Consider the following 25514-nt stretch of genomic DNA (forward strand, 5'->3'; position numbering starts at 1 on the left):
GCCGGCAGCCCGGCGCCTCGGGAACCTCCAGTCCCCTCCCCTTTGTTTTTCTGCCAGGTAAACAATGAAATATTTAACTAACCTCCCCCCTATGCAAACATATATATGTGTGCTTTCTGTGAGTGCCTGCTTAGAGATGCTGTGCAGAGACTAAAAAGACACTTTTATCAAGTTAATTGGACATTTTTTAATTGCAAATTATTTTCTTTTGTGTTTTTCTTTTTTTTTTCCACACCCCCCTCCCCCCGCCAAGTTCATCCATTCTGCAGTTTAGTTCTAAACGTATTTGCAAAATTTGCTTCAAATTTAAATAAAGCAACTATTTTTTCAGACTGAGGGGGTGGATGGGAATTACCTTTGTGTAATCAGCAACAACAGTACTCCAGAAACTTTGAAAATAAATTAATGGTGCAAGTCACGGAAGAATAAAATAAAATACAGCTTGTTACACGCTGAGACCTGCATCCTTAATACCTTAAGAAATTACTGAGGTTCCTTTAAGTATGGGAAATCTAATTCTGTTTTCAAACAAACTCAAATGTTTGTTTTCACAGCACAGTTTACTTTTGACCTGAAAGCCTAATTACCCTGACTGATTCAAAGTGAGGATTTCCAGTGCAGAGCTGCCTTAATTAAGGGCAGGTTTGTCAGCTCCTGTACTAATTCAACAATTGATGACCCATGCTCCTGTGTTTTCCTATTGCAGTGAATGGTTCTTGGAAGGTTTGCTATGGTAAAGAATATTAAGCTTGCTTTAAATAATAGAAAAAAAAAAAAAGACAGAAATCTCAACCTGCAGCTGTACTACAGAATGGAATATGTGATGAGCTGTGTAGGAAACTTTTCTATTCTTTTAGTATAAATGTACAGAAATAATTAAACTAATGAAGTTTTGTCAAAATAAATCCGCTACCCGTGTGTTCCATGTAGAATAAGAAGGATTTTTTTGTTTGTTTTTTAAGCTTGCCATAGTTAAGTTCCAGACTAATTCAGGTAAAAGCTAAAGGTAGAAGGAAAAGGGAGGCAAGGGAGCAGAAATTCATCAGGATGAGTCTCCATAATAGGAAGACAAGCAAAGAAGATGACAACCTGTTTCAGTTCTTGGAATTTCTCCACATGAACAAGGATAACATCTTCAGTCACACACTCCATTCTACATCTACATTTGAAACCAGATAAATTATCCTAATGTTTATTTTTAAGCTTCCACTAGGAGGAAATATTAGAAACAGTACCGGCCCTGTCTTCTCCTGTGGGAAGTTTAGAGGGGAACTTGTTTCCATCTTTGCACAGTGCTTAAAAATGCAAGACATTTTTATAGGGCTCTAATATGCTCATCTACAGTGGTAGATGAGGAAAAACTAACCAGAAGCCTTAGTTCCTTCAATGAACTGATTTGAAGGGATTTATCCTCATGAATTCTGTGTTTATGTATAAGTTTATTGTACATTCTCTGGCATCACTGCTGTGGACTTCAGCACTTGGTCTCTTTTTGGGTAGGATAATAAGAAGTTACAGGGGTTTTTTTGCTGTTAACCAAACAGCAACCCACATATTTTAAGATGAGGCTACCTCAGAAGAGGTATTTTGAGGACTATTTAAAAAACATAACCTTTTCTCTAGTAACTGTTTTTTTCACGTAGGGGCACATATGCTCAGTGTTAAACAATATTGTAGCACAGCAAAGACATTCTGAAAAATGTATGCATGCTCTGTGTATTTATAGAGAGTCACGGCTTATGGTGGCACTGCAGGCTGTAGTGATGGAAGTGTAAAGCAAATACTCTATTTTATATTTTAATAAACTTCTTATTTTTTCTGTGAAAGAGCTAATACCAAGTTTTCAGAACATGGCAAAGTGATAGGTATTTTAAGAGCAGTATGTCTTGCTGCTTTCAACACAGTGCAAGTCTACTGAATAATGAACTATTAATATAATTCTGATTTCTTTTGAGTTCTGGTGTGTCAAGGCCCATTGAGAAGTTCAGAACTGCTTAGTTCTCCATCAAGTAGCACTTGATGCATACTGAAAATTACCTAAAAGTAACATAATACATGCAAATTCAGGACCTGAAAGTTAGGAAGTGACCGTATGAAGGTTGCTCACGTAGTTCTAGTTCAGCCCTTTTGGCATCCCCCTCTTGCTGCAGCCTCGGACTGCACCATCGCACGCCATTTGTTCTGCAGGAAACCCGTCTCCCTCAGTGCTGGAGTAGGTGTCTCTGTCAGTATTTCCAGGTGGGGTAAATCAGAGCACAAGGGTGTGCTTTTTGTTGTGTTCACTTGTGTCACAGTTCAGTCTCGTGCCTGTGTAATCTCTTCCTTCCGTTGCACGTTAAGGCTGCCAAGGAGAGCTGGCATTTCATTTGTACAACGCAGCCTGACGTGGCTTCGGTCGCAGGAGGCGGCAGGGAAGTGAGGTACGAGTTGTTATTTGGAGCAAAGGATACGTGACTTTTTGTCTGTCGTATTTTATGCTCTTGATTCCTCAAGTAGAAAAAGACTGTCCTATTGTTTTAGTTCTTCTTGTTTTAGTTTCATCTTTAAAAAACCAACCAACCAACCCACGTTCTTTGCTCATTCTGTAGTGTGTTGCAGAGTTACACAGTGGTTAGTGTCTTCATGCCAAGTAAAGCTACAAGGAGTTGTTTCTCCTGAGGAGAATTAAAACTGTGTTTGCAAATGAACTAAAAGCAGGATTTGGCTTTTTAAACTGTATTAAGCATGGGCATCCTGCTCAGATTCATGTACAAGATTCAGGTCTTGTTGAAGCATCAGGATGTAAATAAAATTATTTATAATTCATTACTCATCTTGTAGAGCAAACGAGAATATAAATGGGGGGGGGGGGTGGTGGAAATCCTACTATGTGAGGTTGTTTCCCGTATGCCCAGAGAAAGGAAGAAAGATGCACACAAATGTTCAGCATGCACAAGTTCCTTGGTGCAGGACTGGCTCCCTCCTTAGGAGTGGAATTCAGTGAAATAGGACTCCTCTCAAAAACAAAGAGTGAGTAACAAAGGATAAGTGATCAAGTGATTAGCCAGAGGCTAATAGGAATGCAAGGGCAGAGTGACAGATTGCATATTGGAGGAAATCTGATCTGGAAATTAATTTGAAGGTTTCTGCAGTGGAGACTGCAAAAACCTAGTTTTAAAATCTTTCTGAAGGACATAAATATATGAAAATTCTGACTTGCTTGTGTATAAAGAATTGTATCATACAGGGGAGAAGGCTAATGGATAAATAAGGTTGAATTGCAGTTTAGAGGAATTTTCCTTTCCCTCCTCTCCCACTTAGTATTTAAAAAAAATTGAGTGAAATATGCATTTCACGCCTGCAACTTAGCATGAAAAATTGGGTTAATTATAAATTCTAGTGACTTAGAAATATGCATGCTGTAATTTTCTCTGGTTGAACCTACATTCTGTTGTAGGAGAGTAAATCAGGACAGCAGATAAATACCTCAGCACACACAATCAACAGCTACATGTCACTAAATATACATGAATATTGGAAAAACCAGAACATTTAGTTATGAAGAAGTGAATATTTCCTTATTTAGTGACTTACCAAATGGTTTTAATTTAACCTTGTGGTAGGTAGATGTCACTTCGTATTAATAGAATTCTCTTTCTTCATAGGGACCACCTTACCCTTTCTTCAAAATTTAACAGTAACTGCTGTGTACAGCAGTGTCTGAGTCCACACATCTTTTCTTTTAAGATTCAAAGCATTCCTTAAATAAAATACCCCCACAAACTTATTCAAATATCATCTTATGAAAGTTTGTTGCTTTACCTTTTCAAAATATATGTTTTAATTTTAAAGCATGAATAAATATACTGTGGTAAAATTTTAAAGAATTACTAAATACAGAACAGTAAAATTTGAATACAACAGATGAGTTTTTGTCAGGGATTGAATGTAACTAAGCTTTTTTATGTTACTAAAATTACTTGCTGCTGCTGGATGGAAATTAGTTTCATTTAGGCTTTGATGTTCGTTGAAACTGTCTGCAAAGCTTGATTTTTCTGAGTAATTCTCTGCTGGTTACATGAAAAAGTGACACAAACAGTATATGAAGGTATCAGACTTGTATAAATTGGGATTTAAAAACCTCTCATTCATGCCTTTGATCACTTTATTTAGTGAAGGAGAAAAGTGGCACTGTGAAGGAGCTTTTGGATTTCTGTGTGTGCATCATTGCTTTCTGCTGAATAGAATGAAAAACACTTAATTTCAAGTCAACACTCCTGTAAGAGTAGCTAATAATTTCTCTTCTGCTTCACAGTTCCTGTACAATTCTGCACTTGATATTATTGTTGGGATCTTGTTGGTGATGGATTTATCATGAGAAGCAGGGATCTGTCACTGATAATCATCTTAGCTCTGAGGACCAAACCTTGCAGTATAAAAAATCCTTTCAAGTCCTATTCTTGTGTTTGAATTTCTGTCTTGTATTTATTTAGTGTAACAGCAATTGAACAACTATGAAAACAGAGTCTTTAAAAAACCCCACTGTATTGAGAGAAACAAATATTATTTACTCTCATCATGAATAATGTTTCGTAAAGAGAAAGGAGGAGTGCTGCAGCTGTGTAGTCTGTCTCAAGCCTGTAGGTCTGTATTCCCAGGTAGAAGGGCAGGCCTATATGTTATATCATTTTGCCTTTTAGTCCTCTGGATTATGTTTTCCTTGTTTCAAGACTCACATTGTAACAGTCTCTTTGGAGGCATTAGCTGACATCAGTGCAATACTAGCAGCTATTTTTAAAGGAAGTATATTAGAAAATAAATTCTGGTTCTGGTGCCGTGGTGTCTCACACAGAGCTGAGATGTTCCAGGCGTAACCATGCCGGTCCAGCCGTGCTGGCTGAGATGCTGCTGTTTTTCTGCTAAATCTGTCCTGCTTCTGTTTGCAGCCATGTCATCTTATCTGTTGATTGTGAAGTCTGAACTTCCTGGGGCTGTTGCGGGGCTTTTGAGTGGAGCCGAGAGTGGGTAAGGAAAGGTGCTTTGTACATTCTGTGTTTGTCTTGAAGAAAAAAGGGGTTCAGCACTGCTGAAGGACGTGGGTACTGGCACTTCACTGAGATCACATGTGAAAATAGTCATTTACATGAGTTGTTGGAATATGAAATGTATTTGGCAAGTGCAAATCTTGCAGCACACACACGGAGCGTGATTCTTTCCTCATGGCGATTTCCCATCCGATGACCTCAAAGTCAGTGGCAAAACTCCATCTACAGGAATCTCCCTTCTGTAATATTTTAGAAGGGGAACCAGGAAGATACTGGAAGGAGAGGAGAAGAAACATTTCCAGTGCTGTCATGTTATCACTTCACTTAATTCAAAATCACAGTACAAAAAATGGCAGGCATTTATATTGAAATATTCTGTTGTCTTGCTCTAGTAATTGGACTTGTCTTGGGAAAAATGCCAGGTTTTCAGACTTGGTTTATAATTCCTAAACTTGGCTCCCATGAAAGAGGTTATTTTTTGCAGTTTAGCTGTAAAGCTGTTTGTAAGGAGTGTGTCCCTCACATTTCCATCAGAACTGTCGCAAGAAATCTGTGCCTGTGCTAAGGCAAACACTGCAGCTTCAGCACTGAGATATCTTGTTTGAGTTGTTCAAGTGCTGCTGTCATTCGTAACAGTGTATCTTGGACTGCATTACAGCTGTTTTTCCAAACTGCTATTTTCAGATGTTTTCAGCTCAAAACTTGCTCTGGATTGAAATGTGGTGAAATTGTCTCAAGGCTGCGTGATGGTTGTATTATTCCTGAATGTTGTGGGTGAATTTTAAGTGGGAAATCAGTTTGTTAAAAGGTACTTTAGTTGATTTTCTATTTTATCACAACTTCTGGATTTTATAATGAGTTTGAAAAATTAATTGTGGCTGTAATCTTGCTTTCTGTCTTTCACATTTTTAGTAATGTTGTCAGTTTTCTTTTTTTTTTTGCTAAACTGTTACATTTTGTGTATATATGTTATTTTTAGTCTGCTAATGTATCTCTTCCAGCTGCAGTAGTCATCAGCTTTTCATTTGGGTGCTGTAACCTTCTCCTTCAAGCTCATACTTCAGCCTCACTCTCCATACACAGTGGTGTTGAGCTGCTGCTGTATCTGCTGCATGTATTCCAATCTGCCAGCCCCAAATTTAGCATCTAACATCTCTTACTGCTGGTTTTAATTTTATGTCAGCTCTGTTTATGGAAAGTGACTTTTCTTTCAGCAAAGATACACTTTGAAACAAACAGCTTAAGAAAACTCCTTGTGGGTAGAATGTGGAGGTCCCGTGCGCTGCTCAGAGGGTTGTTCTGTCTGAAAAAGGCTCTGCCTGTGGGATAATGCTCCCAACAGCTTTGTCTGTCCAGGTCCTACCTCAGATCTCCTGGATGTGAACACACAGAAAGGTTGCGGTGTTGAAGCGTTTATTGCAAATCCCCATAGCTGTTGTAATCCTCAGTGATCTGTCAGCTCTGCCAACACCCACGCTTCTTCCTTAGCTGAAATTACAGTCTGAGATGGGAATGAAGTTCAACCTTGCATTTAGAAAGAGCTGAGATTGTCCATAGGAATCCTAACCACAGCTCTAGTGGTTAGGTGATTGGCAGCCTGGTCTCATCCAGTTTCTGCCTCTGTTAATTGTAGTTCTTGCATCAATCAGTGTTTATTTAACACAATTTCCCTCCTCTAGTATTTGTGCAAGCAAATTGTTCAAGTGCAGTGGTCAAGCAGTATTCCAGGAACATGCACACATGCATGCCCACATGTATATTTAATTTCTTTTGCCATATTAATGGCCGTGGTAGAGCATAATCTTTTGTTTCTGTGTATTTTTTTGCAGATGTTAAGTGTATGTTTTTACTAGCAGATATTTTAAATTGTAGGCAATTGTTCAACAAAAATAGGTACTCACATACCAAGTCTAAGCAGCAACTTACTTATGCAAAGGGCATAAATATTGAATAGTTTGATTCAACTTCTTTACCTGGACCACTTGTTTCCAGATGTGGTTGTACAACTGTTCTGTTTTTGTTAAGTCATTATAGCATCTGATACTCTTTCATTTGGTGCAGAATTTATCTTAACTGTAGTTAGGATGTATCAAAAGTGTCAGTTAAACTATCTGTGAAAGTATTTTATATGCATAAACCCTCCAGAGCTGTACATTTGGGAAACCCATCTAAAGAATGTTTTGTGCATTAAATTATTTTTATAGATAAAGGTTAGCAGGTGTGTGTGTGTTTGAAAGGCTCAGAGCCAGTCTAACACATCCTCATGTCTTTTTAAAAACCAAAACCATACAATATGAACATTTATTAATATTGAGTGGAGATGTTTCTGTCTGCATAACAAGAATTCCACATAGTTTTGATGACATGAAATGAGGATTGCGTTAAAAAGTTGTAATTTGTGAGCCCTCTGTTAACATTTAATGACCCTGTCAGAGGATGTGATTGATGCAATTAAGTTGTCTTGCTTGTGTGTTGTATAATTGATATGGACTGAGAGTAAGATCCTAATTTAGAACATATGAATATCTTGTTCTGTTGAATTCAGGAATGAAATTAAAGCGATTTATAAATGTCTGCTTTTACTTAAAATATGGGGGAGGGAGGAGAAACATCTGCATGCCAAAGCTTTTTCAGCAGAGTCAAGGATTTATATTCTGTATTTCATATTTTGAATGCTTTTATCATATAGGATTAAATTTACAGATCGCATTGATTTTAAAGGCACTATCAAAACATTTATTCTGCCTTTGGAAAATAAGTGTATTTTTACAACAGTACTTTGAGGACAAAATGGACACATTTTCTGATAAGCAGTCCACTATGCAGTTCTTTTGAGATCTTTTTAAGTATAAGAATTGGTATTCCAAAATGAAGCAATGTACAAAATTACTTTTTCTCCTTCATTTCCTCACTGCTGTTTTCCTCTCTGTTCCCCCCCTCGCCCACAAATGTTTCTTCATTTACCGTAAAGTAACCAAAATAATTTTCTGCCTGTTCTGCTGAGCTTGTGAACCTCGGTGGCAGCTGTGGGTTTGCTGCATGTCTAGAATCAGGAAATTTAGACAGAGGTCCCACATCTACACATAGTGCATGATCCTTATGTCCTCTGCCGTGATGCTGTTCCTCCTTATCTGAACATCCACCAGACTGGAAAGAAAGAAAAAGTTTAAAAATATATGAATGCTAAATGATAACAACGTGAAGAATAAATACTACAGCAAGGAGCTGATCTGGGCAAAGTTGCTTCTTCACTGTAGCAGTAGCAGACCTAGCTAATAATACACTTTTTGAAGAATGATGTATTTTGACTTGTTTTTACTAGAGACATTGTCACCTAACGGTTCCTTTGGGTTTGATACAGTAAAGATGCCCTCAACCTTGAAATTTCTCTGTTCACTTACATTACATCTTTTTTTCAAACAAGTGACACAAGTGGCTGTCCATGATGTATAGCAGTAGTTAATATACCTGTATGGTAATTCTTCTCTAGCACAGGTGTTATGGTACTTTCCTCATGATAACTTGAGGTGCTGCCTGTTTATTAGGTGCTAACCATATCCTGGACTAAATAAACTGGAAGGTCAAAAGTCAAGGTGTTTATAGGTGGTAAAGTCGGAGGCTGATGTGCAAGATGTTTATCAGTACAGGATATGGTTATTGCCAAGTCAGGGCAGCCGCCCTCAAGATGTTTCTGTTACTTAACAACTTATCCATCTGTGCTTTCCTCAGTTCAGAGATGGGATTTGGATGCTTCAAATAGATTTTAAATATGTGAGGACCTCACAGCCTCTACAATGCTTTTTAATAGGTGTGGTTTTATGTATAAACATTACACCAGATTTCATCAGCATAATTTCCATCCCTTCTGTCTTTTACTTCTTTCATGGATGTATGCAAGGAAGGGAAGCTCAGCAGTGAGTGGGAATTGATGTTGCTGTTTCTTCAGGTGTGTAAATTGTAATCCACTTTTAGATACACACAGTGTGCTATGTAAGTACTTCTGCTGGAAATCTGCAGAGTATGAAACATCCTTCCCTCTGACCATTGCTGTGAATCAAGGTGGGGATTTGCGTGTTGTGCTGCTGAGAAATAAATTGGCACACCTGCATGGATCAGACCCCTGATCCATGCAGACACTTGCCTATGGAACATTGCCTGCAATGCTGGTTTCTTATGGAATGATGATCTGCTCCCTCATTATCTGGGAGCTCTGTTTCATATCAGTGTAGAAACTAGGAGTACAAATTCATGTAAATAGCATGTGACACAAGAAGTTATTTTTTTCTTTTCCTAGTGGTTGCTTTGTCTAAGATCACAGTTCTAAATTAAACATATTTTTAGGACTCCTGAGCTTTGTATCAGTCCTAAATAGATTTTCCAACAGGTCTTGGTACCTTGATGGGAAACTGCTGCTGCTGCTTACTTCAGTCTGCATTGTTTTTCCTCTGGCCCTTCTTCCTAAAATTGGTGAGTAATTAAAGGAGAGAAGTGAATATTTTTCTACTTTAGTAGCAATTACAGTTGAAGACTTTAAAACCTTAATGGGTTATTTATTTATTTAAACTGGTGGGGGGCTGCTGGTGGTGGTGATTACTTAAGTTGTTGTAGTGTGTTCTGCCTTCCAGCCCTGCCTAGTTAACCTATTACTTGGGTTGCAGTAGTATTTTGTCTGCAATACTAAAATAAAATCTTTACAGCAGAACATTAAAGAGCTGCATTTACTTACAGCATGCCATTAGTGGTAAGCCAGTTCTAATTCTGCCCTACAAAACTACATAAATGATCTGTGACAGGCAGTTGGAATGTTGTTATTCTGAGTCCTAAGCCCCAGATACCAAGCACTGTAATAGAAAACATGCCTAAAATGTAAAGCTTTAGCTGTACATTAGGATCACTTTCCTTATAAATTCTCTTTTATTTTTACTGTTATTTTACAGGCTTTCTTGGCTACACAAGTAGTTTATCATTTTTCTTTACGGTGTACTTTACTCTTGTGGTAAGTTAAAAATCTCTGCACAGCTTATCTTTTTTTTTACCTTATTGTTTGAATGTTTTCATAAGTCTGTTTTGAAATTAATTTGTCTTCCCCTCCCCCTTGACTTTTTATGTGAAATTTAGAATTTTCCTTAAGTTCAGTATGTCCTTGCTTGGACAGATTACTTTTGTTTTGCTGAGGTTTGGAAATGTGTATGAACTTCCAAGCACGTGAAAAGATTTAAAATAATTATATTTTGGGCTGGTAAATATAACAATTCTTTTTTTTTTTTTGCTGAGGGTGCAGCAAAGGGAGCTGGCACATACATTTTTGTTTCCCTACTAGCAGAGAATGGAATTCTGTTTTCTTAACTTCTAGCTATTACTTACTGCAACTAGTGCAGAAGAAAATTTAATATACTCCAAATAAATTAAATTTACATGTATAATGGAGTGACAGAGTTCAGAAAAAGGCAAAGAAAACTAGAACTTCATTAAGGCAGTTTACAAGATTCATTAATACGTCAATGACCTTATTCTCCTTTCCAGCTGAAAGGAAAAGTTCTTTTCTCTGAGCCATATGGGGGTTTTTGACCCTGATGTTCACCCTCTCAAGGCCCCTGTGAGGTAGATGTTTCCAAATACCAAAAGTGAGACCTGCTAGGCAGATCTAAGAGAGAAAATGTGCCTTTAAGTTGCACTTTTTTCTTTCTACAGGGAAAAAGTATGTTAATGCACACGTGTAATATGTGGTACAACTGAACAGCTCTCACTCTGTCATCTGTTTGAGTCTTATTTGGGAGCCTGGCAAAAATGTTCCCCCTCTGCCCTGTCATTCTGGCTTGCATTGACTTGCATTTAATACCTGTTTCACAAAGGGATAAACAGAGTTGAAGGCAAGTTGAACAAACATGCCATCCAGGAGACCAAGGCAATCCATTAGGAACTAAACCATGTGATAAAACCAAACTTCAAAGCTGTCAAAACATCTCCCTAGGGTATCCCTGGAGAGTTGCAGTGTTTGTAGGACCTTGGGAAGTATTCTTCTTAAGCTGAACATTGAGAAGCAGCCACAGCCTCTCCAGAGTTAATGGAAATTCATTTGTAATATTTATAAATTACCTTAACTTTTGACCTCTCTCCTAAAATTTATCTTTAAAATAAAAAAGGAATTGGAAAAAAAAGGTAAGAAAAAGCACTAACTGTAACGCTGACATAGGCCTTTGACTGAAGCAAGTTGCAAGGGTTTTAAAACCAGTTCAGCTCCCTAGATTTCAAAGGGAATGCCTATGGATCTCCGAGGAAAGCTGTTGTAATGGGTGGATGCATTTGAAAACAACTTCAGTCCCTGAAAAAGCAAATGTGTAAGCATGAGTTAAACTAGATTTTAGTTTGTGATTCTCTATCAAAAAAAGTGGGTAGAGAGTGCTAATGAAGGAGTACAGACTGCTGGATTTTTTATGAAATGGTTAAATTTGTGTGCTTACTCTTTCTTGTTAAATGGCAAAGCAGCACCCTCAGTAAATCTAAGTGAGGTCAAAATTTTTAAAAGCCTTTATGGGTATTTCCAGAAAACCAATACTCTTGACAGAATATTCTGACTTGTTCAGGCCCTGAAAGTCAAAGGCATTAAATGTGGTTTAGTTTTCATATCTAATTGCTTTGAAGTGGGTGATATGTGCTGTTGAAATGGTGTTTTAGTTTGCACACTGTTAATTTCTATGTGGCAGATATGTTTTAATTTGTTCCAGAAGAGAACTGTGTTAGTCATATGGAAGTGATATAATTATATTTTGCATATACAGTAATTCTGTGCCTTTTCAAGTGCACACCATCTGTTCAGCTTTTTGCCAGCAAGCCACAACTTTACTGCAGCCTGCAGAAAAGAGACGTCTTGGTCAGTCTGGTCAGGGAGTGCACCGAGCAAAGGGCTGGAGACTTCTTTGTTCTGGGCTCTGCTCTGGGGCCTGGGCACGTCATGAATGTCCTCTGTGTGCCTCAGTATCTCTTCCTTTAAAACCAATAAACTGGTTCTAGTCTTCCCTTGCAAAAATACTGCAGACACTGAGATGAGCTGATCTAGGAGATAAACAAGTGTATATAAGTATAAATTCAAAGCCAGATTCTGTGAGGTCCTGAGCACTTTTGGTTCTGACTTTTGAATGCTTCCCCGAGTTGAATCCTCAGGGAAAAGAAATTGATTGTTAAACTGTTTTGTTATTGCCTCCCCTCTTGCTGTATTGAATATTGGTGAAGCGTAAAGACACACTTTTATTTTTTTTGTGTATGTGGAGACAGCATTATTGTTAGCTTGTTCAACAAAGGTGTTAATGATTGCTGATGGTATGTTTTTATAAATCTCTTATGTTCCCAGAACAAAGCATGTTGCAGATTGGGAACCTGCCATATGTAATGAGTGATGTTATGCACAGACAGCCCCTTTGCTGAGTGCTGTCAGTACTGCTGGAATAAAGGGATTCCTGTTTTCCCTCTGCAGGATACAAAAAATGACTGAGATTATTAGAACACTTTGAGCCTCTAACTTTATTCTTTAGCAATGTTTTTGGTTTGGTCTTAAAATACCCTTTTCCCACAGAATCTCTCTTGATTTTTAAGGTTTTTTTCACTTAAAACCAAATGTTTGTTATACTCAAAAGAATGTTTATATGAAATAGGCTTGAAGTTCTAGAGGGGAGTTGTGGTGCCTGCATGACTGCTCAGCTAACTGGGCTGTGCTGCCAGCTTAAAAATCCTTTCCTGCTGGGGAACCTCATTAGACTACAATTGGAAACCCAAACACATTTGAATAATTAAGTAGGTGGGCAAATATAAATACAGATTTTTAAATGCACCTAGTGCATTTTATTTTGTCTTCTTTTATTTCCACTTCAGTCTATTCTTAATCTGTATTACATTTATTTTAGAAAAATGTTTTCCAGCCTTTTAGGTTTGGCTTGTCTGGTCCTCCCCTGCAATGTTTATATATATCTTTGCTCTTTAGCTTGCAGGAAAGCTTCCCCTCACCACTGCCAGGCACATTTTACTTTCCCCAAACCTTGCCCTTCAGCTCCATGCCCCTTTCCAGGGCTCAGGAAGCCTATTCCAGCTTTAGACAGAGTTCCCCCAAAGCTGACTACTTTGGAGCCTTCAAAGCCTTCCCCTGTCTGGGTGCCTTTAAACACAACACAGGCCCAAATTATATTTTAGTGCTTGGTGTTTGCAGGCTGCTGTTGATCAGACTCCCACCTAGTTCCATACCTTGAGTGAGTTGTTCTTGTGCAATTTGAAACATGTTACTGCCACAATGCACTCAGCCTGCCATGTACCCACAGTTTTCTTTCCCCACATTTTGGCCAGAGGTAACATTTGTTTGCCTCTCCTGGCACTGGTGACAAGAGGGAGCATCTAATCCTCTGGGAAACACCACTTGGCAGCAGGCAAAAAACACAGTTGTCTGAGCCAGGAGAAGAGCTCCCTTCCATGTTATTCTTCTCATGAATCTGAGTCCTTAATTAAGTTTTTAATTATTTGCTCTAGGCTTCCAAAAGAATTATAACCTCTAAAGCCAGGCAACTACAATAGGAAATTAATTAGGGTGAGGAGAGCAATGCAACTATCATTTTAAGCTGGGCTCCTGAAGAAGGAGGTAACATTCCTTATTTTAATTTCCCTTTGATTTTCAGCCCTGTTACTTGGCAGTCCCTAAACCAGCAGGGTGTAGCTGAAGGCCCAATGACATTCTGGGACAATAATTGCATTTATTGTTTTTCCTTTGCTTTCTAGTCCAAGCCATATGTTTCTGCCTTTTAAGATTAGCCCTAGGCTCTGCTCTATCTCTGTTAAGGGCTTGTGTGCTCGGGGCGCGAGCCTGGGATCGCTAACACAGCAGCAATTCCGGATGGGAGGCCCTTGGTGTGGAGCTCAGGGAGAGTGGCTGGGAAGTGCTGGTTGTATTTCAGCTCATGTCAGAGCCCATTGCTGTGCCCCACCTCCAGATCCGTGGGCCATAAGGCTGCCAGCTGTGCAGGGTGAGCAGCTGGATGGAGTGGCACTGACAAGCTTTTCTGTCAAGTCTCCTTCTGGTGGCCTGTCTACCAGGCAGGCCTGGTAATTTACTGGGGGTGTAGCTCCCTGCTGTGTGTTCCAACAGGCTGATACTTCAGCTGTGTATATCTAAATTGAAACCTGATTTTTAGGATATCATTCATACATGAAATATGCTGTCTCTGCAGGTTATGATTAAGAAATGGTCGATCCCTTGTCCTCTACCTCTGAGTAGTGCCATAGAGACTTTACAGGTAAAGTCCTTGCTGGTTTGAAGTCCTAATTTTACTAGTAAACTGTAATGCTTTTTTTACATTAACACTTTCAGAATGGCTTACAATTTAAATTCCTTCTTTTATTAATCATCACAGAATCTGAAAAGTTTCATGTCTGTGGTTTGGGTTTATTTTTTCATTATGCCTTTTCTTTTCGTGTTTATGTTTTACAGGTTTCAAATTCTACTGGGGATTGTAAAGCAAAGCTCTTTCATCTTTCAAAAGAGGTAATCTCTATTAACAATACACAAACTTAAAGGGGGGTGGTGGTTTTTAAAAAATTGGGGTTTAAGCCTTACCCAGGGTAAGCTGTCCTTGTGTAAAACTTATTATGGGTTGCTGAAATATTTTCTGTACCTGCTGCCAAGTGTTATCCAGTCTCACTTTTTTTTTTTATATGAAGGCTGACTGTCCAAGTTAGCAATTATGAAAATATTTTGGAAATATGACCAAAGAAGAAAGTATAACAGATGAAGCAGTGGTCAGCCTCATCATGCAATCAGATCAAGCCAACTTAACATGCCCTCAGCTGGAAGTTGGTGCTATTTGGCTGTGTGCTCTTAGTTACTGGCAGGGTAGAGCAGGTTTCCTGACACTGCCTGGACCTAACCTTAGTTTTTCCTTACCTGAAGCTAATTCTTCAGGCCTGATGCAATCTTGTGCATCTCTTTGGATGCCAGCTCTGGTATTTGTTAATTAATGTGGCATTTAAATCATGTCACCACCCATCAAGGCTTGCAGGAGGGGAAGCATCATGTAGAACCCTGGTCTCTGTGGGGTGAAGAGGAAGGGAAAAAGGTAAATCTGGGATAGCCCTGTAGTGGGATTTAGGAGGGATGTGGCTGCATTTCTCTGAAAAAGCAAAATCCATCCCTCCCCTCCCAAGAAAACGGTAAGGGGAAGGAAAAAAAAAAAAAAGCTTGGGCAATGCAAATGTGAGACAAATGTTATCTGTAGATCAAAGAAGAAACATCTACCATGGGATCCTGGCCTTTTGTGCTTTGAAGAATCTTGTCACTCACCTCTACTTCTTTTTAAAATTAAGTTTTATCAATAGAAAGTGGCATATCTTTTACCAGTACAGGCCTGATTATTTCAGCACAAAAGTGTTTGTTACAGTTCAGCTTATTCCACTTGGCAATTGCAGTAAGCTGTATAAGATCATTCATCTCTTTTATTACAAGTTTTTGGAATAATGCACCACTAATTGTGTGGTTGCACCTTTAATTACATAACTGTCTTAAAACTTCAGGTGCCAAAGCATGTTATATTTCCTGTTAATATTTTCTGTTGTATTTTATGTTTTATCCAAATTTTTCTGAAGGAGTAATAAGAAAATAGTCAGGTCAGGGTTAAGGAATCAGTAATTTGACAGGTAGCCATGGATATTAGAATTTGGAAAACTTCTTAGAGAATTTCACAAATGATACACTGGCTCTGGGACATATCCTGCTCTTTCTACATAAGTACTTGGCTTCAGTATAGTCAAAAAAGAATCTTCCAGTTTTTGGCTTATAGGCAGCATGACTTCTCCTGATGATGAAACTGAGCTATGTCCACTTGAACTTACATGACTTGAAAAGGTTGAATTTTTGTGGACTGATTTAGAGACACCATTTCTGTGTTGTGGAGATTTGTCTCAAAGCATTCATCTAGAAATATTTCTACTGACTTCCAACACTTGAACTGAATTTTGAGTTCATCCAGGTATTTTTTGAACAAGCGGTAATAGCAAACAAATTAAAAGATGTTTTCTTTCTATTTTAGAGTGCTTATGCAATACCAACTATGGCCTTCTCTTTTCTGTGCCATACCTCAGTCTTGCCAATCTATTGTGAGCTCCAAAGGTAATGTATGACAACACATGCAATATTAAAATATAATTATAACCTTTTTTTTAGTATTTTCCCTAAATTAATCCTGAGTAATTTTTATTTTTAAGTCAGTGCCATCAAACACTGCAAACTAAGGAGCTTTCATGCTTTTGGGAAATGTATAGTTTTAGTCTGTACTGGCTTTTTCTCTCTTACAGGAGAGAAAAGTAGTAAATATGGTTCCATCATCAATGTCAGTATATTGTCCTGCCCTGGACAATGAGGAGAAAAAAAAAGGTCATTTGCTAAGGTACTTCAATAGTTAATTTTTATGACTGTACCTGAATCTGCATTTGGCCACATCTGATCCAGTGAGGGTTTTTTGACAGAGATTCTGTTCCTGGCTCTGAATAGATATCATCCTGTGTAAATCCCAGTTTTCATTAAAAGAGACACTAAGATGTCTGAATTCCATACAAGATGGGGACAATGTTAATTGTCTGCTTGAAAAGTGCCCTTTTAATTACCAGATTAAAAATACTTTTAAACCCCCTAAATACCAGTGACAGCACAGACTGTCACTGAATACTGAATACTCAGTGGCCATCAATTGGGCTAGTACTTCCTTATCAAAGGCAAGGTACTATATAGATTGTGCTGTGTTTAATCATCCTCAATACAGATAAAGCAACACTAATTTCCTTTTTTTTTTTTCATTTTAGTCCATCCAAAAGGAGAATGCAGAAGGTAACTGTCACAGGAATTGGTCTGAGTTTCCTAATTTACTTTCTGTCTGCTCTCTTTGGGTACCTGACATTTTATGGTAAGTGTATTCTTCAAGTAATCCTTAGAACAGGGGTTAACGATAAATGGTAAATGTTTTCTGCCTGGAATGTTTCAGGCACTGGTACACTTGAACCCTCAGATTTTAAAAATTCAAGAGGATAAGCTTTGAGTTGGGTTTTCCAGCACATGCTCGTGGTCTTACATGCAGTTCCTGAGCCAGAAATGTGTCTGTTTGATACATGAACTGAACCAAGAAGTGCACATTTCTTAGAAATGTTGTTGACATAGTGCTTGATGAACTAAATGTACCTTTTTATTACCAATCAGAAGAGTGGGTGGGGTATCACACTTGCCCTACAGAATTCTACAGGCATCTTTCATTTGCTGTAGAGTTCAGGTGACTCTGCGTTGTAGTACCAATTTTATTACTCTACATTTGGACTTCTAAATACTTCTGGGTACAGTTTTTTAGTAGAGTTTAAACATAGATGACTTCTTCTGTCTGGTATTCTTGTATGTCCCAAGTGCACAGAAAGGTATCAGACCCCTTATCTACATAGTGGCCTTTTTGTAAAGGTCCATCACAACCTTGGCAGAAGTAGGTGAGTGTCTATTTCATAGAGCAATGGTAACACATCTGGTCTGATTGAATTGCCTCTACTTACTGATTCTGGAGTGCTTTCATACCAGTGCTGTCACATAAATGCATCACAGTCATCTATGAGGATCACTCTAATGTCTTCTGACACTAGATGATCACGTGCTGATCTTTACTGATTGGAATTAATGAAAATTCTTACAGGAGACTGTTAGACAGTAAGATGAGAGTTCTGATTAGGATTTCCTCTCCTTTCAGAGTGTTTTAAAATTCTTCATTGTGGGGATGAGACTGTTTCTGACAAAGCACCAAGAATATTGATTTTCAGCGTCTAATAATTCCAGATTTTTAGAGACTTTTGTACCTCTTACCCCCAAGTGTAAGCATATGTCTGAAAATATTCCCTAGATATTCAGAAACCTTGGAAAAATTATATGGGAAGTCTTGAAGGCCCTAATAGCATATTGGCCACTGTTGCTGTTTCCTGACTGTCTCTGTGAGGTTTGTTGGAAAATACACGTTTAAGTGCAACTCTGAGAGGTTCAGCAGGCAGTGCAGGGTAATTATCTGTCCAGATGAAATCTCAGTAAGAAAGGGGAAAAAAAAAAACAGGAAAAAAGAGTAGTCCTGGAAGCCATCCCAGTTGCTGTTACCTTTACTGCCATGATTTCTTTGGGACAAGACCCTGTCTTGACCGTAGTCTTTCAGTCTGTTTCACTGGGAATGATTTTGGTTTTCTGCAGGATCGATTTCTTTTAGTAACTTTAATAAGACTCAGGAGCCTGAAATGCTGGAATCAAGAGTGGATGTCTGTAAGAGTTGTTTTGTTTGGTTGGTTTGGTTTTTTCCCCTTGCAAGCTTCTTCTCCTTTTCACTTTCTGGTTGTCTTGTTTAATTAACTTACTTCTTTAAACAGAGAAAGTCTGTTCCCTGTTCCTAAAACACCAGTCTGAGAAAATGTAAAACATTTTATTTTAAATTGAAAACAAAAGAGGAATTCCCTCTTTGAAATGAGGCATGTTTCATCTCTCTGTGGTTCAGATGGTTTCTTCTGTTTTCTGTGAATTTGAAACTTCACAGAGTGACTGGACTTTGAAAATTTCAGTCCATTCTGAAGTCCAAAAAAGCAGAGTTAAGATTTAAAAAAAAAAAAAATCAGGGTAGCAGCCCACTCTCAGTGCTCTGACTTTTGCTGTTAAATTTCCTCATCTTTTTTTTTTTATGCTGTCTCCTTCACATTTGTGTCTTTTCTTTAGGCATCTTTGGCTTCAGCAGATGCTCTGCCTGGACTGCCTCCTCAAGTTTCTCATTTCTCTGAAGATTTTGCATCCTAGTGTATCAGTTATGCCAGAGTGTATCTGCATCCCCCAAGCAGATGGATCCATTTGAATGTCACCTTAATATGCCTTGCTAATTACCTTAGCTCTCCAGTGATTAACAAAGCAATTAATTTGTCTTGTTTTCAGACAAAGTGGACTCTGAATTGCTGCAAGGCTATTCCAGGTACCTGCCAAACGATACCATCATCATGACTGTGAGAGCAGCCATTCTGTTTGCTGTGCTCCTGACAGTCCCTCTAATCCATTTTCCAGTGAGTATTCCTGAGTGCTCTGGAGCTGGCAGTGAGCACTGGTCACTAATGCTTTGCAGACTGCAATTCTTGAGTCACATCTAGTCTTGTGTATCTTATTCACTTGTCAAGTGATTGATCAAAGACCACATATTTGCATATGTTCCATGAAAGCTCCAAAATAACAACTAACCACTAAGCTAATTTGTGCTCTTGAGACAGATTTCAGATTAAAAGTAGCCCACAGCATTGTTTTTAATTTAGAGGATTCAGAACTTCTAAAGTTTATTTTGATTTTTTTTTTTGGTCTTAAATTGAGTTTTGCTGACTTGGTTTTTCCTTTCTACGTGCACGCACCCACACACAAGCACACTAATACTTGAAACTCAATTTAATTGTAAATTAAAAACACATATAGACCTATTTCACCAAAAAAACCTCTGCTTTAGCTTATCAGTACTGTGGTAGAACTGAAAATTCATTCAGTTAGGACCAAAAAAAATGATACAGGCAAAACTGTGTCTATGGAAGCACTGTATAGATTATGAATCAATTGGCAACATGCTGACATTTGCTACCAAGCATGTTCAAAGAGACAAAGCACTATCCCCCAGGCCTTCTTTTGTCCCTCCAAAAAAGGGAGGGGCCAGTAATTTCTTAAGACTAATGGCCATGTGATAAATCTTGCTTTAATACAGTAATAAATTACACTCTACACTACAGAGAGACAAAGCATTAAACTATTGCTAAGCTTCTGGCATTTAGATTTTTAAAATGTTCTTTCACATCTGGAATGATGTAATTCTTAAGGTTATGAAATTGAGATAAGATCAAAAAATATGTTATGTATGTATTTACCCACACAATGTTTGTCTTTGTATTGTGTAGGCAAGGAAAGCTGTGTTGATGGTGTTTTTCTCTCATCTTCCTGGGTCATGGATTTGCCATATCCTTGTCACCTTAACACTGAATACAGTTGTTGTTCTGTTTGCAATGTATGTGCCTGACATTAAAAATGTATTTGGAGTAGTTGGTAAGTTCTTGTGGTGGTTGGTTTTCTTGGTTTTTATTTTAAATTCAAGAAATTCAGTATATGATTCTGCAATGGACTTCAGTCTTCTCTAAGCAAAATCTTCCTGTTTTTTAAAGGTTCAACCACATCAACATGTTTGCTTTTCATATATCCTGGACTATTTTATCTTAAGCTTAACAGAGAGGACTTTATATCACCACAGAAACTAGGGGTATGTTTTCTTTTTTTCATGTGCACTAATAATATTTAAATAGGCTCATTTTAAATGCATTTTAATACAGAGTGGAGCACACAGTCCGAGGGGCAAAGCTCTTGTTTTCATTGCCGCTCACAAAATCTCTGAGCATTTTCTTTCATTCCTTACTGGTAGCTCTGGTCTTTCTGAAACTCCTTCACCAGAGATTTTTGGCAGGCATTGTGTCCGTGTGCTGGACCACTGATCTGAGTATGTGCTTTCCCCTATAGTTTTCAGATGTTGACTTTTAATCCAGTTTCTCCTCAGTTTTTACTCTGATGCTGTCTGGGCAGCTGGTACAAAGCTAAACTGCATTTAAGTGAAACAGTTTTTGTGCTTGTTTTCTATGCAAGACTTCTCAAAAACATCTTTTTTTTTTTGTCCTCTTCCTTTTTTTTTTTCCTCCTCTTTGTGGTTTCTCTTTTGGTGTAGTAGGTTAAGTTCTGGGTTGGAATTTGTGCTTTTTGCACTGTAACTGTCTGTCTTCATTTTAACCACTGCTCAGCAGAGCAGCTTCATGTCAGTGGCCAAAATGCTGACAAACTGTTTATACAGTCTTTCTGCTATTCTTACGATTTATGGGGCTGCTCTTGTATTGACAAAACAGGGAATCTGGAAGAAAATCTAATAATGATGCCCTCTGACCATTTTAAGTCATGACTAGTTCCAGCAGATTTGGGGCCTTGTGATAAATCAGCAAACTACTGTTTCTTGAACTGTGGTTTTATTCAAAAATGTAAAAAAATCCATTGTAATTTTAATTGTATTTTGAGTAAAATACAAATTCAGTTTCTCAATTTGTTTAAAGTTGTAAAGGGCAAATTATTTTTTGTGCAGCTGGATAGTGTGAGCAGGGAAACCGGACTGCTCCAAGAGTTCCCAGTGAAACTATCCCAGGCTTGGTTTAGTTTCCCCCTAAGCAGATATTTTGTGTTTGAAGACTGGGTAATTTGAAACATTACAGATTATTTTAAAAGACACAATTTGTACCTATTCTTATGGACTTTCCTAAGCCTTGGACATGTAAAATGCTTCTTTCAGCAAAATATTAATTTTTGCTTTTCTTTCTTCACAGGCTTGTGCCTTGGTTATTTTTGGCATTTGTGTTGGCCTTCTCAGTTTGGTTCTGATAATTTTCAATTGGGTTGATCAGTAACAGCTTACTGACACTGTCTGAACTGAGCTTCAGGAGCACAGCAAGAACCAGAGAGGTGCCAACACTACTGTGAAACACTGACCAAAGCTGCCGTGGAAGAAGTAATGCTCTTTTCAGCTACATTAGTGATGGTCCTTTTTTAATCTTGAGTCACTCTCTTCAGTTATTGGACAATTTGTCTTTGCCATTCTAAAATATGAGTTTTTCATGATGTAATAATGACAGGTAAAAAGGTCTCTTGAGAATTTCTGCAATGCAAAAATGGTTTAGGGCACATGGTGAACAAAACAGACACTTGAAATAACTTGTCCTTTCAAGACAAGGTAAATAGACATTACATCAGTCTTTATGGGCATAATGTGATATCTGCACCTAGGATAATGCACATTGTCCTAATCCTTGAAAGACTTGTATTGCTTGAATAATTTCCAAAATTTCAACCAGTTCAGATTAAGAACTTGTTGATTCCAAGTGTTTAATTTATCCTAAGATGGATCTAGAGAGCAACTGCCTTAGCCCAGTTTAATGGGCAGATCATGATAATATTTTTTAATTTTTTTTTTGAAATACAGGTTTTCTGTGTCAGCACACTTGAATCATCCTGATGTAATTTTTAAATTAGCAGGCTTTGCCCATTAAGCATAATAGCATTTAGTAGCATTTCATTTTGTTTTTTCATTTTGCAGTTAATAATAGACATTTTTCAATTAATTTGTGCTTTTGAATACTTCTCAAAGTACCTCAGTATTCCTCCAAGTGAAAGACTTTTCTCTTTTTCTCTCTAATTCCCATTTTTACAAATGTTTCAGGTTTGAACTAAAGTGTTTCTATATTTTGTGTTCTGTTGTGTGTCAGAGAATATTTGGGCTTAAAAGATGAAAATCTGCCTCTGTTGAAGACAAAGGGAAATTTTACTTTTTTAGAACCCTAACTTTACCTCATATGTCTATAAACTTCCATGTTTTATAATCACCCCTTTTTTTAGCCCCCTGAATGTGAATGCAATTTTCGACACCAACTGGGCTTTGTTGGAAATGGAATTGGGTACCCACAAGAAAAGTTCCTCATTGTAGTAGATTGAAAGCAGTGGCTGAGACTATGGTGTCTTTTTAAGATTTGCTTCTATCAGGTGCAATCTGATGGCCTTAAAGTGGCCTTATCTCTTCAGAGACTTCATGCCCTGAGGAAGCAAAGGCTGACTGAATGTGCTTGGTCCTCTCTTGTCTAATGGGAAGGAACAGCAAATAGCAGAGGTGGAATCACCTTCTCTATTCCTGAGCTGACAAACTAGGGTTTCTCATGCCAACAGATCACTTGGCTCTCTCAGGGTCCAGACGATACTTTTCATTTTTAATGGCTGGCCTGGAGCCACCCAGGTGGTGCAGGTTAGTACTGCTTCAGAAATCCTTTTTTGCTTGGAAGTATCCTTCTACCTAGGAGTTTAATATAGAAATAGACACATACAGTGAGGCCAGGGAACTAACTCAGGAGTTCTGGTAGGATCCCAAAGAAAAAGATCCCTGGAAAAGGCTGAAGTTATTTTTATAAAGAAGTTTCTAGCAGAGGTTTCGTGACTCCAGGTGAGCCATGTAATAGTTTGGCAGTACCAGAAACAGCACATCCACTCTTGGCCAGGAGTCCCCAGCTCCTCCTGTGGCACTGGCAGTGGCTGCTGTCAGCATGTTGAACCAGCAGAAAACCAAGGTGACCACAAGTTGTGACGTTATCTGCCTAAAAAGTGAACTTGCCTTTATTCTTCCAATTCAAATTCCTGTTAACCAGGTGTAGCTGCCTTCCTGCCTGTGGCTGTCCTCTGATAACTGTGTCTCACAGGCTTTATCACACTGCAGGGATTCAGATGCTCATGGAATCTCTGGCACTACTGTAGAGAACTAAAAATATACCTTGTAAAAGTGTACCTTGAATAAGCACTGACAGCTGTATATCAGGAAGTGATTTTCTGTCTGACTGAACCAAAACTCCTTTGGAAAACAGGAGACCTTACACTCAGGGATTTTTGTCAGACACTACAATTTAGGGAGTGTATTTATTATAAATTTTACAGAAGAACATCACTGCAGTCACTTTATTTTAAACTCTAACCAATAATGCTTAAGTCTGAATACTTAGATTATCTGTGAGGAGACAGAAACTTGGCAAAACTTTGCTAAGCTTTTTGCTCTTCCCGCCTTGCTCTGAAACAGCTGAGTCTTGCCCTGCACTGTAATGCTCTGTTGCCCTCAGGCAGTTTGGTTTGTGTGCATCATCTTGAAAATGTGACTGAGAAAATACCTGAAATACAGGGTTAATTTTACAGTGGATTCCTGTAGTGCTGCAGAAGTCACTATAGTATTGTTTTTAATCCTTAGGTATTATCCTAACTAGCCTGACTATTGACTGACTATCCTGATAGGTAGACTTTGGAATGGTGCATTCCAGTGTATGAAGTTAATACTTGATGAGGATGAATGGGAGCAATTCACAGCTCTGCTGAGCTCTATTACTGTGTTTTGGCTGTGGTGCAGAGAGGAGAGCACAGGAGTTTACAGAATGCCTGTTACCTTTCATCTGAAAAAGAATTAGAAATGCTGCTACTTCTGAATTTCTGTGGTTCATAACTTAAAATATAGAGAAAGGGAGAGAGAGGGGCAGAAAAAATATTCTGTTCCCAAATTTAGAAGGTATGAGTGTTGTCCACAATGAAAAACCAGAATAATTTATCGTTCTCATCTCCCACGGCTGTGCTGTGCATTGTGTCTCAAGGGTTTTCCCACACCTGTGCACTTCCATGAAGTTTTTGAGCAGAAGAGGCCTCCAGTCTGGAACTCTCAGTTCACTCAAATGCTGACAAATATTTTCTTCATTATTCTTGCATATAGATATTTTTTTCTTCCAAATTTCCAGATTTATAAATTTCAGTGATTCTACTTTATTGCCTGTCATCAGCATTTTCCAACTTTCTTCTCTGAAGACAGGAATGGATGAGGGGACCCCCACAGCATTTCTGAACTCACTTGGAAAGGTTCCCTTTCCCCAGTTGAGCAGGAAGAACAATGTGAGAGATGAAAATTAATTGGTTGCCTTTGATTTATTTTCTCTTTTTCTCCTATTTCCATTCCTTGTCCATTTGGAGGCTGCTCAAGTTTCAGCTGGGCTGTGGTAAGCTGGGTGTGAAGAGTGTTTTCTGTAACCAGTGTGGCAGGAAGGAGACTGCCAAACAACAGTGCTCAGACCCAGGATTATTGTAGAACTCCTTTCCTAGTTAGATTTAATTTAGCACTTTACCTGAAATTGTTGTTTTCAAGTTGATTTTGATGTTGAAACCATTCAGTGTAGCTGCTCTCCATACAAAGAAACCTTTGGACCTGTTTATTCTTACTGCCAGTGGGAGAGAATTTTCAGTATTATAAAAGGGCTGTGTAATTTCTCAGTTTGTGTTGGTGGTCTTGGTACTTGTGTGCTTCAGTAGTGTTCATCCAGCCACACTTCATGTGGAAATGGAATTCCCAAAAGAAATCAATAATGATCTGGATGTAAAAATTGCGCAGCTCATGTCAGACCTCTGTATTGTACAACAGATTTTCTGTTTTGAGTTCTCCTTGTCTCAGGTTCACTGTGGAACAGCCAAGGCATGTTCCAAAAAACGACCAGCAGAAAATAAAAAGCAGTTTACAATCTACACAAGTTGTGTGGGATCTCCACTCTGTTGTGCAGGTGATGTTTTGCATCACATCTTGAAATGTTCCCAACTGCCCCTCCCAGGCTGATCTGCTCCCAGTGATGGATTTTACTCTGGACTGTGCTCTCCAAAACATCAAGGTACAAAGAATGACTTTTCCAGTGAGAACTGCAGTTATTGTCCTCCCAGGTATTGGTTCCTGGACAGCAAACTCATCTCTTCCGTGCTGATCTGGTCCCCTCTGTGAACACAAGCCAGCAGAATTTATCTCAGAGGCTGTGGCTGCACAGCTCCGTGCCAGCACTGCCTCTGGGGTGTGGGGAAAG

At 38.4% G+C, this 25514-nt stretch overlaps 1 protein-coding gene across 2 annotated transcripts in view; it reads left to right on the forward strand.

The window, feature by feature from the left end:
* The window catches only part of SLC38A6 (solute carrier family 38 member 6), a 38141-nt gene extending 12953 nt beyond the window's left edge, over positions 1 to 25188 (forward strand). For both annotated transcript variants that reach the window (XM_032112623.1, XM_032112624.1), the window contains exons 6-16: positions 4926 to 5004; positions 9409 to 9491; positions 9962 to 10020; positions 14231 to 14296; positions 14491 to 14544; positions 16085 to 16164; positions 16854 to 16954; positions 18982 to 19106; positions 19974 to 20118; positions 20235 to 20329; positions 21429 to 25188. In XM_032112623.1, coding sequence (XP_031968514.1) covers positions 4926 to 5004; positions 9409 to 9491; positions 9962 to 10020; positions 14231 to 14296; positions 14491 to 14544; positions 16085 to 16164; positions 16854 to 16954; positions 18982 to 19106; positions 19974 to 20118; positions 20235 to 20329; positions 21429 to 21509 — 968 coding nt within the window. In that variant the 3' untranslated portion in view covers positions 21510 to 25188. The remainder of the gene's footprint in view (positions 1 to 4925; positions 5005 to 9408; positions 9492 to 9961; positions 10021 to 14230; positions 14297 to 14490; positions 14545 to 16084; positions 16165 to 16853; positions 16955 to 18981; positions 19107 to 19973; positions 20119 to 20234; positions 20330 to 21428) is intronic.
* Positions 25189 to 25514: the final 326 nt, after the last annotated feature.

This window comes from Corvus moneduloides, chromosome 6 (assembly GCF_009650955.1).
Source record: "Corvus moneduloides isolate bCorMon1 chromosome 6, bCorMon1.pri, whole genome shotgun sequence".
In the NCBI taxonomy this organism is placed as follows: domain Eukaryota; kingdom Metazoa; phylum Chordata; class Aves; order Passeriformes; family Corvidae; genus Corvus; species Corvus moneduloides.